The 19,427-nt window shown below is 37.5% G+C and overlaps 1 protein-coding gene across 6 annotated transcripts in view; it reads right to left on the reverse strand.

Annotated features, from left to right (window-relative positions):
• Nucleotides 1-382: 382 nt before the first annotated feature.
• Nucleotides 383-19,427, reverse strand: part of SLC35B3 (solute carrier family 35 member B3) — a 29,534-nt gene continuing 10,489 nt past the window's right edge. For 5 of the 6 annotated variants that reach the window (XM_023557683.2, XM_023557684.2, XM_010597570.3 and 2 more), the window contains exons 4-10: nt 15,310-15,464; nt 13,926-14,033; nt 12,654-12,751; nt 5,875-5,967; nt 5,319-5,430; nt 1,906-1,975; nt 383-829 (exon numbers count right to left, since the gene is read on the reverse strand). In XM_023557683.2, coding sequence (XP_023413451.1) covers nt 679-829; nt 1,906-1,975; nt 5,319-5,430; nt 5,875-5,967; nt 12,654-12,751; nt 13,926-14,033; nt 15,310-15,464 — 787 coding nt within the window. In that variant the 3' untranslated portion in view covers nt 383-678. The remainder of the gene's footprint in view (nt 830-1,905; nt 1,976-5,318; nt 5,431-5,874; nt 5,968-12,653; nt 12,752-13,925; nt 14,034-15,309; nt 15,465-19,427) is intronic. The other variant, XM_010597571.3, reaches the window with a different exon arrangement.

Genomic DNA, 19,427 nt, shown 5'->3' on the forward strand with positions numbered 1-19,427 from the left:
AGCCCCTTCTTCCTGTGAGACACACAAGACGCAGGCCGACGACTGCTTTCACTGTCTGGCCTGTATCCTACATGACGTTTTAAGCATGTTTTCTCTAAAGAGTACTTTTAAGTTACAAAAGGAAATCTCGGTTTTAAAGTTTATATAAAGCCTTATTGTAACCTTTGCTTCCCTCTTAATAACTGTATCAATACATTCTTTCAAAAAAAATCACAGAATAACTTTTATTTATAATGAATGCTATTCTCCCCAGACTTTAAATCATCATTTCACTCTTATAACAGAGACTTGATTCAGTAACACCACCAAAATGGAATGAAGACAAAACAATTTGTTATTATTTATCAGTTTTTTTGATGTCATAAATGACATCCAATTAATCTTGCAACATGGTCCATGTCCAAAGAAAATGCTCATTGAACTGCTAAGAATTTCAGTCCTTCACATTAACATTTTATTCTTAAGGTGTGTTAGACACTGGCTCTCTTAATTGCTTCAGAGGTCAGTCCCAGTGTTCAAAAGAAAAGGCTGACATCCCAAAACCACTTCATCATATGTAATCCATCCACAAATGGACAGCATGCCTTCAGATCCTTTGGTTTTTCTAAAAATCCCTTTGTAGAGTTAATTAATTGGTTATTCCCACAAGATTCCATTTTGAACAGTATGAATCACTGCCTACACAGTTTGTGCCAACGTCCTTGACTTTCTCTCATCCACTGACTTGTTTATCAGACCTTGTAGTGATGGTAGTCTTATTTTGTCCATATTTTTACTGTAAACGTTGAGGAATATGCCAAGGACAACTAACAAACCAGACCATACATACCTAAGGGAAAGAAATAAGGGAAAAATATTAATATCAAGGTAACAATTTATTGTTAATCACAATCTGGCTTTAAGTTCATAATTCTGGAATCAACTAAAAGTTTGCTATTGGAGGCCCCCAATAATAACACTAAAATAAAAATAGTATTCTTAGATCAAATTAACTAGGATTCCACACCTGTTATGTTGTGTATATATAGAAAAAAGGTATTTAAAAAAATATCACAAAGGTAGTTCATTTGAACTTTGTAGTTAATAGTGTATTAAAAATCCAAGCTCTACCAAAAGTTTTATGAACATTCTTAAAGCACCGGGTATGTAAACCTGCCAGTGGCCATCTTGGGAATTCAACTCAGCGGTGCAACTGGTTGTCCCAGTTGTACAGAATATAAAGGGCTAAAACGAGACCCACCCCTGAAAAACAAGGGGGTTCTTGTGGATTACTGTAATGTATACATAGTACTCACAGAAAGAAAAATTAATTTACAGAAAACAATAATCTATAATACACTGATGCAAACTTATGCTGTGATTATCTTTAAATTCGTACTTAAGTTTTAAGCAAATGCTAGCCAGAAAAGATAACAGTAAACTGTGTGACAAAAAGCCAATAAACAAATAAATCATTAAGGCGCAACATATTAAATACCTTCTCTATCTCAAATCCTAAACTAATAATTACTAAAATTATTCATTTTCATATATATTTATATATTTGTATGAGGACAAGGAGAAATTCCTTAATCTCAGCTGTGTACACATCATTCAAGTTCATTCAGAGTAGAAATATAGTCACATTTGCATTGGACTCTGGTTAGGCAATTTAAGTACACAAAATGATAAACTCAAAAATGTAAATCACACATTCCCGAAATAGCAGCAGGCACATCAACAGATATGGGTCAAGATGTAAAAGATTCTTTACTAAGTACAATAGGAAAAAAAAATTAATTTATAAAAAAGTTAATACATTTACTGCAAAACTGGAAAAGCACCAAAGTTGAAGTAAGGCTGTTTAAGAGGAGGTGTAAAACACAGTATCCAAAAATGTAACTTACTGAATTAAAAAGTACTTACTGAAATGTGAACGGTTTAGTAAAGAACATAAATGAAAGTACAATGGTCATTGCTTTTCTTCCTGTTGTCACTGTAGGAAAAAGAAGTCTGGTTTAGAATGTGCCTACAATTGTAATAATATTTGGGGACCCATATGCTAAAAAAATATTTGCAGAGCCTACTATGCAGCAGGATCTACATGAGGTGCCAAGGAAACAATGGAAAGCAAAGAAAAAGCCACTACTCCTGCCACTATGGTGTGTACAGTCCAGCAGGGGAAGAGACATGAAATAATAATAGTCAAGTGTTAAAACACAACTGTAAGAAGCTCTTTGATGGGAGCCATGGTACTAGGAAGGCATGTCATCCCTCAGAAAGACCTACTTAGCATGAGGGAGACAGGAAAGGGAGGGCTTTCCTGAGGAAGAAAGGATTAGGTGAAGCAGGGGTTATTCCTAAAAATAAGTAATCTAAGATATATTAATATCTTAATTGTGGCTATGTCTGGGTAAGACTGAGCAATTTTTATAATCCTTCTAAGCATCTGTATTAGCTCTGACCTGTCTTTCAAGTATCACCTTCAAGTCCTCCTTAAGGCCTGAAACCTCCTCCTGAATCCCAGGCAGAGGAAAGAACTCTGCTTGGATCTCCATCATAGCCCTTTTTACTGACCTCACTTTATAATCTGCAGTCTTCCTGCTGAACTGTGATGTACTTAGCTCCTTGTCTTATTGATCCTTATATCCCTCCACTCTACAGTTCCTGACACTTAGTACTCAACGCACAGAGTCCCTGGGAGGTACGAAAGGTCAGCCCTTCAAACCCACCCAGATGTGTCTTGGAAGACAGGCCTGACAACCTCCTCCTGACAGGTCAGAGCCCTGAAAACCCTATGGAGCACAGTTCTACTCCGACACTGGGGAACTGACTGGAGGGCAACCAGCAATAGTCAAAGCATGAATAACGAATGAAGAAATTGTTTTGGACACCTGCCAGAGTCTGATTACCAGTATCTATTTTTCCTCTTACTTTACTGTAACAGAAACCCTGGTGGCGTAGTGGTTAAGTGCTACTGCTGCTAACCAAGAGGTCAGCAGTTCGAATCCGCCAGGCACTCCTTGGAAACTCCATGGGGCAGTTCTACTCTGTCCTATAGGGTTGCTATGAGTCAGAATCGACTCGACCGCAGTGGTGGGTAGGTTACTTTAGTATAAGGACCCCCATTTTTAGCTGGCATTGTTCCAGCCTCCACTTGCCAGGTGTGGTATGTGACTAGCTTTTGGCCAATGAAATGTGAGCAGAAGTGTTGGCGTGAATTTAGGAACTATCTCTAGAGGGAAAGGTGCTTCTTTCATCTTCTCTTGCTCCATCCTAGGAAGAGGACATGCTCTCTAGACCTCCAACACTGTGGATTCTGGGCAACACAATGAAGATGGCAGAAGAGGAATAGCCTGGATTCCTGAAGACCACAATCACCACAGGAGCCCTGGAGGCATACAGCACACGGATTAAGAGCACAGTTCTGCAGCCAGGCTGCCTTGGTTTGAATCCTGGCTCTGCAACTTACTAGCTGGCTGACTACTGAGCAAATCACTTAATTTCTCTGTGCCTCAGTTTTCCCATCTGTAAAATAGGACACTAGCACCCACTTTACAGAGCTGTTAGATTAAAAAATGTAAAATATGAAGAATGACATCTGATACAAAGTTAAAAAAAAAAAACCTGCTGCAGTCAAGTCGATTCCAATTCATCGCAACCCTAGAGGAGTAAGTGCTATACAGATATTAGTAATTGTTATTATTTTCTTATCACCTCTGGATTTCTTTTAAGAGAAGTAGATATAAATCTGCCTGCACCTTCAGGACAAGGACTGTATCTCACACTTCTTTATGTTAATAATCAAAACCAAACCAAGCCCACTGCCGTCGAGTCGATTCCAACTCATAACAAACCTATACACAGGGCAGAACTGCTCCATAGAGTTTCCAAGGAGCGCCTGGTGGATTGAAACTGCTGACCTTTTGGTTACCGATGCAGCTCTTAACCACTACGCCACCCAGGTTTCCATTAGGACACCCGGGCTCCGATATTAATCACAGGGCTCAATAAATACACAACAGTTGACTGACAGCAGGCCCTTTTTGAACAGTTTTGCTTACAAGCAAAGTGAGAACCCAAGCCAAGTGTGTGAATTTGCATCTCTCCTGATAGCATGAGCTGACTTGAAAGACCATATGGACTGATCTATAACTAAATTCCCTTTATTTACCATTACGGATGCAAACTTTAAAAAGGTAAGTCACGTGTGAACAAATGAAGGGAAAAAATTAGGAAGCGAATATACTTTCACAAGGAGAAAGGTATTAATTTTATTTATTTAGTCTGTTGGTAGTCCCCTAAAATCATGAAAATTCTGATCAGGTAAATGATTAATCTGTGTATGTATTACGTATGTAAATTCTATAGATCCCTGATAGAGATGCTCCAGTCTAACCCAATCACCTCACAAGAGAGAGAACTGAGGCCCCAGAGGAGACTGACTCTCCAAGTCACAGGCCCTCAGACGGCAAAGCTGGGCTGGATCCTGTTCTCTCTTGACATCCCACTGCAGCATTCTGACATGTTGCCCACTGGGATGCCCCTGTCACGTTCGTCATCTGTACCACTCAATCCACAAACAGCATAAGCTAGCACACCGTGCCTTCTGCTTCCCTCACTAGACTGTACTCTCCTCTAAGGCAAAGCATAAAACATATTCATTACCCTAAAATGCCTTGGAGCCCTGGTGGCACAGTGGTTAAGAGCTGAGGCTGCTAACCAAAAGGTCAGCAGTTCGAATCTACCAGGTGCTCCTTGGAAACCCTATGGGGCAGTTCTACTCTGTCCTATAGGGTCACTATGAGTTGGAATCTACTCAAGGGCAATGGCTTTTTTTTTTTTTTTTAATGCCTTGCAAAGGTACCTGCACAGAGTAAGACCGTAAGAATTGTTAGTGGAAACAGAAGATAATTTGGTGATTGTTCTAGAAGTGCACAAATGAAAGGTCCAAAAAGCTTAGTTTAAAATATGCTTCATATTTTAAATGCAACAAAATGGGAATTTTAATTTATACATTAAAATTATACTAAGGTTATATTTTTCTCTGAAGGTATTCATCCACCATACTTTTTAATATCAAGTTCTTTCAATGTATTCAAAAGTTATTATTTAGATAGATGTATACTAGTGATTTTAACATTAACCTTTAAAATAAGAAATAAAGATCAAACATCATTTTCCTTAGACTTTTAAAGAAATACTACAGGAAGAAAAATAAATTGGTGGGATATGACAATTCTTAATGAAGAGTAGAGTTGCCATTATATTTTAGAAAAGAACTTCAGAAAAAATTTTAAATGTTTATTTCATAACTTAAGCAAGTAAATCACTCCTACCTGTTACAGCAAGAAGTGCACCAAAAATTTTAATCAAAGCTAGAACAAAGGAGATTCCAAAATACCCAGTGAGGGAGAAAAGGAAAGCGTAACCGTAGGTCCGAACCGGATTCTGCAACAAATAAAAAATCCCGTTAGTTCCAAACATGCAGAACAAACCCTGAGGTATTACAAATGAAATCAAACTACAGATTTTAATCAACTTCTTGAGTAATAATAAGCCATTCAACAATGCAGTCAAGCAAAGATTCTTATTTAGTTCTGATTTAATGGAAAAATAATGATGAAATTAAAAATCCCCAACTTTTACATTATGAATAGTTTGTAAACTAACTTGTAGGGTACAGTGAAGGTAAGATGAATTTAAATATAAATAATTTCATTTCTCAAATAATTTCTGATCTACATACATTATGTTAAAGGAGTTATCAAATTACATCAAAAACAGCCTTTTGAACAGCAAGAATTAGAACAGAAAAAACTACTTAATAATTAGAAACAGAGAAAACTACTTAATAGAAGATGTTTATTTAAAGGAAGTGTGATTCGTGTTTACCTTTGAACAAAACGTCACTGCCGGGCGTAATCCACTAGTGCATGTCAATCCCAGTAAAATATACACAAACCCTATGGAATACGAATACAGAACCTAGAGTGGATAAAGTGGAAAAAGTGCTATCACAACAAAGGTGGAAAATGAAGGGTTTTCAAGCTATGGCTTAATTTATTTAATTAAGCCTGTTAAAGAATATTTTTTTTTTTTTTTTAATTTTTATTAAGCTTCAAGTGAACATTTACCATTCCAATCAGTCTGTCACATGTAGGTTTACATACATCTTACTCCCTTCTCCCACTTGCTCTCCCCCTATTGAGTCAGGCCTTACAGTCTCTCGTTTTGTGCCAATTTTACCATCTTCCCTCTCTCTCTATCTTCCCATCCCCCCTCCAGTCAAGAGTTGCCAACACACTCTCCCGTGTCCACCTGATTTAATTAGCTCACTCTTCATCAGTATCTCTCTCCCCCCCACTGACCAGTCCTTTTCATGCCTGATGATTTGTCTTCGGGGATGGTTCCTGTCCTGTGCCATCAGAAGTTCTGGGGAGCATTATCTCTGGGATTCCTCTAGTCGCAATCATACCATTAGGTGTGGTCTTTTAATGAGAATTTGGGGTCTGCATCCCATTGGTCTCCTGCTCCCTCAGGAGTTGTCTGTTGTGTTCCCTGACAGGGCAGACATCGATTGTGGCCGGGCACCAACTAGTTCTTCTGGTCTCAGGATAATGTAGGTCTCTGGTTCAAGTGGCCCTTTCTGTCTCTTGGGTTCTTAGTTGTCGTGTGACCTTGGTGTTCTTCCTTTGCCTTTGCTCCCGGTGGGTTGAGACCAATTAATGTATTTTAGATGGCTGCTTGTTGGCATTTAGGACCCCAGGTGCCACAATTCAAAGTGGGATGCAGAGTGTTTTCATAATAGAATTGTTTTGCCCATTGACTTAGAAGTCCCCTCAAACCAAGTTCCCCAGACCCCAGCCCCTGCTTCGCTGACCTTTGAAGCTTTCATTTTATCTCGGAAACCTCTTTACTTTTAATCCAGTCCAATTAGGCTGACAAAGAATATTTTTAAAGTGATATTGATGTTTCAGGAGGGCCTAATTTTCTGAAATAATGGTTGATCCTAACTATTTATAAGTCTACACCTTATTTTACACACAAAATAAAAGTGGTACTGACCCTTCATATGACCCTTCATATATGCTTACATAATTACTCATTTCTTTCTGGTTTAATTATTAAATTCAAACCACATTTTACTGTTACAATTCTAAATATTATATATAGAAGACAAAATAAAAAAAACCTTTGAAACTATTTATTAAACATAAAAATAAGCATGAAGCTCACAAGACAGTGAAACATAAGGAAGATAAGCAGTATATAGCATATCTATTGCTTAACATCCCTACTTTCTTACCAATCTCTCTATCCCAGTTTATTACACTCATCATAAACAGTATCATCATCATATCATCCAACTTAAATACCTGTTACATGTCATGTCTACAGGAATTACTCCATTTATTTCTCACAAGCAACAAATGAGATAGGAACTCTTATCACTCTCTGATTTTCAGATGAAGAAACTAAAACTGAGAGATATTAAGTAATTTCTCCTTAATAGGAGAGCTGGTAAAGCTAGGATATGAACTGAGGTTATCTTATTCCAGGGCCTATGGCCTTAACCACCTCATTGTATTACTATTCTAACTACCTACTTCCTTAATTCTTCCCTAAAGCCATCTTCACTTTACCTAGAAACCCAAAAAAAATCCAAACCCCTTGCTGTCAACTCACAGTGACCCTACAGGACAGAGCAGAACTGTCCTATGGGGTTTCCAAGGAGCGGCTGGTGAATTCGAACTGTCGAACTTTTGGTTAGCAGCTGAGCTCTTAGCCCCTGTGCCACCAGTACTGATAAAGAGCCAGAAAGCTCTTGGCCAAGATTAAAATCCCTATGTCATTAGGGACTATTTAAAGACGCCCCACTCTGTGCTGAGAAAGTAACAGGATTGAACAGTCCTATCTATCCTTAACGTGGTATGTTCCATCTATCCAGCAAGGGAGTTGGTTACAAAATTAAAGTTAAAAAAACAAATAAACAAAAACTTTCCTACCTACCAACATACTTACATACCAATACTGACCAGTCGGAAGATATACTGGGAAAAAAGACATCATTTACAGTAACAACAGCCAAAAAAAAAATGAAGCACCTAACATTAAATTTAGTAAGAAATGTGCCAGATTTACATGAGAAAATTCTAAAGTATACCAAACCAAACCCACTGCCATTGAGCTGACTGACTCACAGAAACCCGAATGAACAGAGCAGAACTCCCCTACAGGGTTTCCAAGGAGCGGCTAGTGGATTGGAACTGCTGATCTTTTGGTTAGCAGCTGAGCTCTTAACCACTGTGCCACCAGGGCTGTTCTAAACTATAAGGGACATTAAGAAAGAAAACACTTGAATAGAAGGAAAGCCATGTCTTTTTCTTGGACTGAAACAATCAAGTATATAAATGCCATTCTCCCTAAACTAATTTATAATTCAATGCCATACCAATCATAATCAACAGGGTTTCCAGTTTATCTGGGGTAAGAATCCCTAGACTAACTACTGGTAGCAATACTGTGAAAAAGAAAAGGAACAACATGGGCCAGTCCTAACAGATGGTAAACAGATGATGAAGCTGCTGTCGTTACATGGTCATGGTATAGAAATAGAGTCAAAATAAAGCAATCCTGACCCCTGCATTAGGATACGATAAAGGAGGCATTTAATGTAAGCTGGAAAAATGGATTATTCAATAAATGGATTGCCATCTGGAAAAAAACCTATACAAATCCTGATCTCACTTCATATCAAACAAAATTTTGGCTTGGATTAAAGATTTAATTAAAAAGGAAACCACAGAGCTAGAAGACAACATGTGAAAGCCCTTTTAAAAATGATACAAACCATCAGAATACAAGATCAACATACACAAATCAGTTGGATGCCTCTACACCAACAAAAAGAACATCAAAGAGGAAATCACCAAATCAGTGCCATTTACAGTAGCCCCCAAGAAGATAAAATACATAGGAATAAATATTACCAGAGATGTAAAAGACTTATACAAAGAAAACTACAGTGCACTTCAGTAAGAAACCAAGAGACTTACATTAAGTAGAAAAACATACCTTGCTCATGGATAGGAAGACTTAACGTTATAAAAATGTCTATTCTACCAAAAGTGATCTATATATTTAATGAAATTCCGATCCAAATCCCAACGACATTCTTTAATGAGATGGAGAAACAAATCACCAAGTTCATATGGAAGGGAAAGAGGCCCCGGATAAATAAGGCATTACTGAAAAAGAAGAGCAAAGTAGGAGGCCTCACTCTATCTGATTTTAGAAACTATTATACCACCACGGTAGTCAAAAACAGCCTGGTACTGGTACAACAACAGATACATAGACCAATGGAACAGAACTGAGAATCCAGACATAAATCCATCCACATATGAGCAGTTGGTATTTGACAAAGGCCCTGAAACAGTTAAATGGGGAAAAGACAGTCTTTTTAACAAATGGTGCTGGCATAACTGGATATCCATCTGCACAAAAATGAAACAAGACCCACACCTCACTCTATGCATAAAAACTAACTCAAAATGGATCAAAGACTTAAATATAAAATCTGAAACGAAGAAGATCATGGAAAAAAAAATAGGAACAATGCTAGGAGCCCTAATACATGACATGAACAGTACACAAAACATTACGAACAAGGCTGAAGAAAAACTAGATAACCGGGAGCTCCTAAAAATCAAACACCTATGCTCATCCAAAGGCTTCACCAAAAGAGTAAAAACACTATCTACAGACTGGGGAAAAGTTTTTAGCTATGATATTTCTGATCAGCGCCTCATCTCTAAAATCTACATAATGCTGCAAAAACTCAACTACAAAAAGACAAATAACCCAATTAAAAAATGGGCAAAAGATATGAATAGACATTTCACCAAAGAAAATATTCAGGTAGTTAACAGACACATGAGGAAATGTTCACGATCATTAGCCATTAGAGAAATGCAAATCAAAACTACAATGAGATTTCATCTCACTCCAACAAGGCTGGCAATAATCCAAAAAACACAAAATAATAAATGTTGGAGAGGCTGTGGAGGGATTGGAACACTTCTACACTGCTGGTGGGAATGTCAAATGGTACAATCATTTTGGAAATCCATTTGGCACTTCCTTAAAAAGCTAGAAATAGAACTACCATACGATCCAGCAATCCCACTCCTTGGAATATATCCTAGAGAAATAAGAGCCTTTACATGAACAGATATATGCACACCCATGTTTACTGCACCACTGTTTACAACAACAAAAAGATGGAAGCAACCAAGGTGTCCATCAATGGATGTATGGATAAATAAATTATGGTATATTCACACAGTGGAATACTACGCATCGATAAAGCAACAGTGAGGAATCTGTGAAACATTTCATAACATGGAGGAACCTGGAAGGCATTATTTATGCTGAGTGAACTTAGTTGCAAAAGGACAAATATTGTATAAGACCACTATTATAAGAACTTGAGAAATAGTTTAAACTGAGAAGAAAACATTCTTTTATAGTTATGAGACGGGGCAGGGAGGAAAGGTGGGAGAGGGGTTTTCACTAATTAGTAGGTAAGAACTACTTCAGGTGAAGGGAAAGACAACACACAACACAGGGGAGGTCAGCACAACTGGACTAAACCAAAAGCAAAGAAGTTTCCAGAATAAACTGAATGCTTCAAAGGCCAGTGTAGCAGGGGCAGGGGTTTGGAGACCATGGTTTCAGGGGACATCTAAGTCAATTGGCATAATAAAATCTATTAAGAAAACATTCTGCATCCCACTTTGAAGAGTGCTGTCTGGGGTGTTAAAAGCTGGCAAGCAGCCATCTAAGAAGCATCAATTGGTCTCAACCCATCTGGATCAAAGGAGAATGAAGAACACCAAGGACACAAGGTAATTACGAGCCCAAGAGACAGAAAGGGCCACAGGAACCAGAGACTACATCAGCCTGAGACCAGAACAACTAGATGGTGCTTGCCTATAATCGATGACTGCTGTGACAGAGAACACAACAGAGAACCCCTGAGGGAGCGGGAGAGCAGTGGGGTGCAGACCCCAAATTCTCATAAAAAGGCCAGGCTTGATGGTCCTACTGAGACTAGAAGGACCCCGGTGGTCATGGCCCCCAGACCTTCTGTTGGCCCAGGACAGGAACCATTCCCAAAGCCAACTCTTCAGACATGGATTGGACTGGACAATGGGTTGGAGAGGGATGCTGGTGAGGAGTGAGCTTCTTGGATCAGGTGGACACTTGAGATTATGTTGTCATCTCCTGCGTGGAGGGGAGATGAGAGGGTAGAGGGGGTTAGAAGCTGCTGAAATGGACACAAAAAAGAGAGAGTGGAGGGAGAGAGCGGGCTGTCTCATTAGGGAGAAAGTAACTGGGAGTATGTAGCAAGATGTATATAAGTTTTTGTGTGAGAGACGGACGATTTGTAATCTTTCACTTAAAGCAGAATAAAAATTAAAAAAAAAAAAAAAATGTATGATACAAATCTTTCCTGGAGCAAAGGAGAATGAAGAAAACCCAAGACACAAGGGAAAGATGAGTCCAAAGGACTCATCACCAAAGCCTCCACCACACTGGCTCCAGCACAACCAGATGGTGCCCAGCTACCACCACCGAATGCTCTGAAAGGGATCACAATAGAGGGTCCTGGACAGAGCTGGAGACAAATATAGAACGAAATTGTAACTGACTGAAAAAGACCAGACTTACTGGTCTGATAGAGACTGGAGAAACCCTGAGAATACGACCCTCAGACACCTTTTGAACTCAGTAATGAAGTCACCCCTGAGGCTGACCTCTCAGCCAAAGATGAGACACGTCTATAGGGCCGACAATAACGCAGGTGAGGAATGTGCTTCACAGTTCAATCATGTATACAAGACTAAAGGATAGGACAGTCCAAAAACAAAGACAAGAAGGCAGGAAGGGACAGGAAAATTGTACGAATGGAAACAGGAAACCTGGGATGGAGAAGGGCAGAGTGTTGACACATTGTGGGGCTGGCAACCAATGTCACGAAACAATTTGTGTATTGTTTAATGAGAAACTAATTGCTCTGTAAACTTTCACCTAAAATACAATTAAAAAAAAGAATGATACAAAGTCAGAAGCCCTTGAAATAAAAGATAGATAAACTGGACTATATAAAAAATAAAAAATTCTAAGTGCAAAATAATACCAAATACAAAGAAGGGAAAAATAAGATGTAACAAAAGACTTTTTTATATACAAAAAAAAAAATTCTATAAAACAATAAGAACAGAATTTATCAAATATAACCTCTTCAAAAAAGCCAAACCTGTTGTCATCGAGTTGATTCCAACTCATAGTGACACTACAGGACAGAGCAGAGCTGCCCCATAGAGTTTCTGAAGAGCAGCTGGTGGATTTGAACTGCCAACCTTTTGGTTAGCAGGGGAACACTTAACCACTGCGCCACCAGGGCTCCTCTAACCTCTTAGTAAAGGTATATCTACTTCGTAAATTCCTGTAATGTTTGAACGTATTGCTTTTATTACAACGGTGATGATAAACTTCTTTAAAAATGAAATGCAAGTTTTCAATACCATAACTATTTTATAAAATTAAGTCCATCACTGTTTTTGAGTCCGTTGGATGTGAAGAAAAAACACTAACGTAGTTACCATTTCTGAATTAGAAGCATTATGCAGTTTCATAGCTTTCTCTTGGACGTTTCCAATGACAGCATCTGCACATAGTGCCAGGGAAATAAGGATCACGCCTTCGAGAAGATATAAAGAAAAAAAATAATGCTTCTTATTTAAACATATGAACTATAATCAAGTTTTATCAAAAATATACCTAAAAAAACAAACCCACAGCCGTCGAGTCGATTTCGACTCTTAGTGACCCTGTAGGACAGAGCAGAACTGCCCCACAGGGTTTCCAAAGCTGTAAATCTTTACAGAAGCAGACTGCCACATCTTTCTCCCATGGAGTGGCTGGTGGGTTCAAACCACCAACATTTCGGTTAGCAGCTGAGCGCTTACACAATGCACCACAAGGGTTCCTTAAAACAACAAACAAAAAACAAAAGCAGATCATAAATCACATTTCCTCAGTAAAAGCTGAGTACTCTTATCCATGACCAGTTTTAACAGGCACACTGGTGACAGTATTATCACCATGGAACTCAGAAATGGTGAGCACTTAAGTTATCGTAGACATTATAGTGAGGTATTTTAAATACTATTTCTGTCAGGCTAGGAAAAAAAATTAGATAGGCTAAATGACACTAAAATAATCTTTTGAGTAAAACTGTAACTGTCAATAATTTAGAACAACAATACTGCATATGTAAGAAAAAACTCAACTCGATGGCAACAGGTTACTTATTTCTAAATATACTGCGGTATCGAATCTGCTTTTGAAAAGTCTAATGTATAAAATTCTGTGGCGTTTTCTATGGAGAAAATTATTTCTGTTGGAAGCCTTAGTACTTTCAGGCTATTGACATATTTATATTACAGTTCAATCTTAAAGCACAGCATAATATTCTTTTTTAGCTAAAACAATGACATGTAAATGTACACATTTCAAAGTTTTTTTTTAAACATGAGAATAAAAACAATCACTACCCTGATCCCCCTATAATTCATGTGCACGTTTCCAATGTAAGTCATAAGAAAGTAATTTATCATGTATGTACTTGATAATCGAAGATTCTGACTTGGCAAATAGCCCCCTGTCAAGTCAAAATGCAAGGGAACTAAAAACAATTATTCTATTTCCAGAATTGTGATATTTTTACTACTTTTATATGGAAAGCCCTGAAAGCTTTACGTTGGATATGAGAATCACATAACATCATTGTTTAAATTCTTTGTGAAATTAAAAAAATTCTTACTCTAAACCAAGATGCCTATAAAACTGAGGAAGAGAAATAAATTCCTTACCTGTCAGGTTGAAATTCGGCGCAATTGTGCTGTCAGCCAGAGTAAACCATATCAGTCCAAGGCTCATACATACTGCGGCGGACACATCTGCAACGTTGTATCGCTTTCCTGCAGAAAACACAGGTCGGTCAACTCCATTATGCAAATACTCACCCAACCGTTTTAAATCTATGTGTTTAGCTAGGTAGAGTGGGGGCCTACTTTTTATACCCAATGTCAAAAATACAGGAAGAACACTTATGTCAAAGCTACGAGTCAGTCACACGTCCTTACGTACTAGATACGATATACTAGATTATCCATTATTTTCAGTGGGTAAATACTCTTTTGTAGAAAACTGACAGCAAGAATAATAAGCAACCACAAATACTTAAAAATTTCATGGAAATTAACTGTTCTACTTTCTGTAAAATATAACACAATAAGTTTTCTTGGTTTTTGTAAGTTTACAAAGTAACCAGAGTAATGATTCAGGCTGTAAAACTTTGCAAATAACAGGTAACATCTAGATAGGTCAATTATCTGTATTTTGGTATACCCACATTTAAAAAACAATATCATGTAGTATAATTTGTTGTAAGGATGTATGCCGAGTCAGTTAAGATGTTCAAAAGTGATTTTTGTAAGTACTGAGCTCAACATTTTTTCCTGTGTGAACAGTTATCTTGAAATTATATATGAAGCAGCTGACATACACACTTTTCATTTTAAAAGGCTTAATTTGAGGAGGCATTTAATACGTGAGAGGAAGTCAGGCCATATAAGAACTTCAATAACACAAAAACAATTACCAACATACAAATATTCCCCATGACCATTAATATGAACAACAACAAAGAGGTGTCCCAAAGCTTGTTGCTATCGTTGTTTTCTTTTATTCATGTTTCCATTACAGCTTGCGACTTAGCTGAGCTCTTAGAAGTCAACAGGCCAGCAACATTGGTAAAACAGCAGTTTTGCTCAGGTTAACCTTTACTGTCATACAAGAACTGTACATTTTTATAAAGGAGGTGGAGAGGGGAGCCCTAAAGGGTAAAGGAAGAATTGGAAAAGGAGCTTTCCAGGTACTTCTGAGGGGGACCTTTGAACTGTGAATGTATTGTTTTTTGGAAATGTGGTAGATTCCAATATTAAAAGAATAAACTAATAAAACAAAATATTATTTTTATTACTCATGGGTTTAATTACTGATTTCGGACACTAATACGTATCATAGAAGTATCCGTGTTTACACAAGATTTTTACAAGACATCATTAAGAATTTTTACAATATCTCGAAGACTCATCAAAATTATTAATGAAAAGTTGACGGTTTTTCCTAATGCCAGATGCCCTAAACAGACCCTCTGAGTTTCAAACACAGGAAAACGCATCATTACAATACCTTGAATAAAAACTCCTCCTAGCATAACAGGAATCAGTTTGCAGCACTTGAAGATGACCTGGGTGGGGTAATTCAGGTAGCCCAAGGAAGTGTTTGACAACCCCATGGTACCCACTGTTAGAAAAGCTATTGTCATGTAGGTTTTTCCCGGTATTCTGGAAAAGACAATTTTTAAGATCTTCATTTTGAGACCCAATCCGTACTATTTTAAGACCATGTATTCACAAGGTGCAAATATCTAGTTAGTTTTCTAATTCCTGGTTAATGTTTCTAGAAATACCAGTAAAAATATCATTATTGTTGAAGTTATAATACTATTTACATGTATTAAGGAATGTCGGTAAAGAGAATTTACCTTTTTTTAAGCTATCATAAATGAGAACTCTCAACTGTGTAAAAAAGATGCATTAGAGAGAGTTACTTAGATTCTTCCTGAAGGCACAAATGTTGATAAAAAGATTTTTTATTGGCAATTCTAGCTGCAAACAAAAGTGACCTTGACTATTTAAGAAAAAAAAAGTTGAATTTTATAAATACTGGCCTCTGTAACTGTAAAAGGAGGCTTGACTAATTTTTAACTTGGAAATTGTTGTTCTGTTTCCTAATGTTTCCATCTAGCATTAGGAAAAATCTGTCCATTCTGCTGGAACAAACTCAGCAGAATTTCTCTAGGAAAAGTAAATGTGGCGTAAAAGCCCTGGTGAGATTTGCACCGCCACAGTACCTCACGAGCTATCCCTAACTCTGTGTTCTATGTAATGAATGGTGAGGAATCTGACTCTTCTCATGATTCCGAGTCTCCTAGCCTGGTTCTGTCTGGACCTCCTAAAGATTCTTCCTTTGGCACCGTCGGGATGTGGAGCCCTAACTGTGATCATGTGCTCACCCTGACCAGAAATTTAGTGATCTATGATAATAACCTTGAACACTGGTGTGACTAACACAACGAAGCACTGTTCTCAAAGAGTCTGAACACGCTGTACACTTAGATCTAATTTTCATTTTGCGATCTGTGTTCGTGTTTAAATCAAGACAACCAAATTCCTTCCTATCTTTTATAGGGCCAGATGGGAGGTAAAATAATTTACCAAAAACCAAACCCGCTGCCATCGAGTCGATTCTGACTCATAGCGACCCTACAGGGCAGAACAGAACTGCCCCATAGAGTTTCCAAGGAGCGCCTGGCGGACTCGAACTGCCGACCTTTTAGTTAGCAGCTGTAGCACTTAACCACTATGCGACCAGGGTTTCCAAGTAATTTACAGGAAGAATAAAATTAGAATGCATTATTTACATTTGTATTTAAATTCTGAGGCCTTTTCTAACTAATACAGTAGTCGGAAACCCTGGTGGCGTAGTGGTTAAGTGCTACAGCTGCTAACCAAAGGGTCGGCAGTTCGAATCCGCCAGGCGCTCCCTGGAAGCTCTATGGGGCAGTTCTACTCTTTCCTGTAGGGTTGCTATGAGTCGGAATTGACTTGACGGCACTGGGTTTGGTTTTTTTCAGTTTAATACAGTAGTCTACACTTAAAATCCAACTTAAAACAGTTGGAATGCCTGTATGCTTCGTGTATACTAACGCACGTGAATGCTCTCCGTGGGGTTAATCCTCAGTGGTGTACTGCAGGTGAAGGAAGACTGCACTACTTCCCCAGGTCATGATGGATAAATAGCAAATAATGATGGCAAATACGCAATGATCATTAGATTAATGCACTCGGTTGCTAACTGAAGGTCGGAGGTTCAAGTCCATGCAGAGGTGCCTCAGAAGAAATGCCTGGCAATCTGCCACCAAAAAATCAGCCATTGAAAACCCTATGGAGCACAGTTCTACTCTGACACACATGGGATTGCCATGAGTCAGAGTCGACTAGACAGCAACTGCTTACAGAAAGAAAACCAGCCTAAAACTCAGGAGCCCTAAATTCAAAAGGTTCCAACTCTGAAAGCAACTTGCTATAGGAGCTCATGAAAATCCCAGCACTATTCTAGGTCTTTGTTTTCTCAGTGGTAAAATGAAGAGGTTAGATTCCACTGTCTCCTTTGTAGGATTCTTATTTCTATTTTACATAATACTCCAATTGCTTGCATCTTTAGAAATGGAGGGAAAATCCCCTTTGAAAGCAACGGGAAAGATCTTTATTAAAAACTTAAAGTAATAATAAGTTGCAAGGTAATCTTAGGTAAAAAACAACAAGCATTCTATCTGGGGTATTACAGTCTACAACGTGCTTAAAATGTTCTTTATCCCATGTTGCCACATTTGGTTAACTTGGTTAAACAACAAGTTACGTATCACGAAATAACATTCATACGAATGTAAGAAGAAAGAAAAACTACACAAAGGGTCTAGCTAAATAGAAGTCCAAAGAGCAGTGCCACTTTACCAAATAAATGCACAAAGGAGATGTGATTGGGACAATTTTCACTACTTGCTGCTGTTAGTTGCTGTCAAGTAGATTCTGACTCATGGAGATTCCATGTGTAACATACTTTAAAGACTTTTTTAAAAAAGGTTTTTAATGTGCCTTGAAATAAAAAAGTTTCGATTCATAATTCTATTTATTATTAGTCTTCACTTATGTTTAAACCAAACACAAGCAATTTTATTTTTAAATGTGTATGGGCACGTGGCCTAAAAGCTGAGCTAAACAAGGCTTGGGCCTATTCCCATCCCATCCAGGCAGCAGACAGGGGAGGTGTTTCTTGCTGAAATTTAACAGTAGATGCATTATCTCTGTATCGCTTTTCACTTTGTAGGTTTGTTCGAGGGTTTAACTGGCATAATTCTCCAGCCTTTCCTCTATCTTTACATGAAATTCTTTTTCTAGGTTTATATAAGCCAAAGTGAAATTGATAACGTCCGTGGTACTATCACAATTGTTTTTCCCACAGACTGGCTACTCACAGACACTTAGCTTAGGGCTACCAGTAATCAGAGGCCCTATAGTTTGCAATGAGTCTTCACGATTCCTTACATATTAGTCTTGGCGGATATATTTAATTACTTCCTATTCTATCACCTATGACTTAATCCTGCAGAGTTCCAGAGCGTGAAAATCACGAAGATAACCTCAGATTCAAACATTCCTACTGCTGCTGCTATAATACGTTATTGGCAATACAGAGAGGCTGGGAGGGAAAATCAGATCCATGAAGAAACTCTGGTATTACAGATTGAAATATTTAAAATTTCGTAATTATCTTCAGAGAAACACGGAAACCATTTTATGTTAAAAAAAAAAAAAAAAGAAAGCTGTGAAAAAAGTTTATTTTCATTGAAAGTTTAAACATTTCTATCAATGAAGACAGGACCTGGGTATTTATAGCTTAGTATCTTTTTTTTTTTTTATTACATTTAAACTGCTTAATACATATGTGAAATATTTACATACTACAGTGGGATATGACAGAATAACCACGCTTCTTACATTTCCCAGAATATTTTATATTTAAATACCTAACCACCTTCCATTTATAACCAGAGACTGTTTTTTATTGCATATTATTCTATGTTCCATTAAAAATATTTAGCGATATTCCGTAAATCTAGACGTTCTTAATTTAAAAGGCATCAATTAATAAGCGCTTCTGGTTTTGAAGAAAAGATATACTATTAAATGGGTTCCCCTAATATTTCAATCTTAGCTACTGGGCATCACAAACATGACGATGTTAGCTAGAATATATCCTATGAAATAAAACATATAACTAGACATTTTGAAAACAACTGTAAAAACAAGTACTGATATCTCATTTTGCTACTTTAATGTTAGTAGCATTGTTAATCTTTCAATAATTCCACATATTTTGGTGTAGTTTATAATAACAAGATACATACATTGAAATATTTTCATCTGTTTCAAGAAGATATACCTTACAAATTGAGCCTAAATTATGTTTTTTACACTTTGGCAATATTACACTTAAAGAGAGGCCTCACTTTTTTCAGGGCATAAATAAACAAAATACAATACTTAATATTTTTAAAGGTTACCCTGCTAATAAAAATTCCTGGGTATTAAGTATGTTTTGATAATGTGAAATGTAAATCATATACATAATGGACTCTGTAAGCCAAAACACTAATTAAAAAAAAAAAAAAACTGCTACTAGTG

The sequence above is a fragment of the Loxodonta africana genome, chromosome 1 (genome assembly GCF_030014295.1).
Source record: "Loxodonta africana isolate mLoxAfr1 chromosome 1, mLoxAfr1.hap2, whole genome shotgun sequence".
NCBI lineage: Eukaryota > Metazoa > Chordata > Mammalia > Proboscidea > Elephantidae > Loxodonta > Loxodonta africana.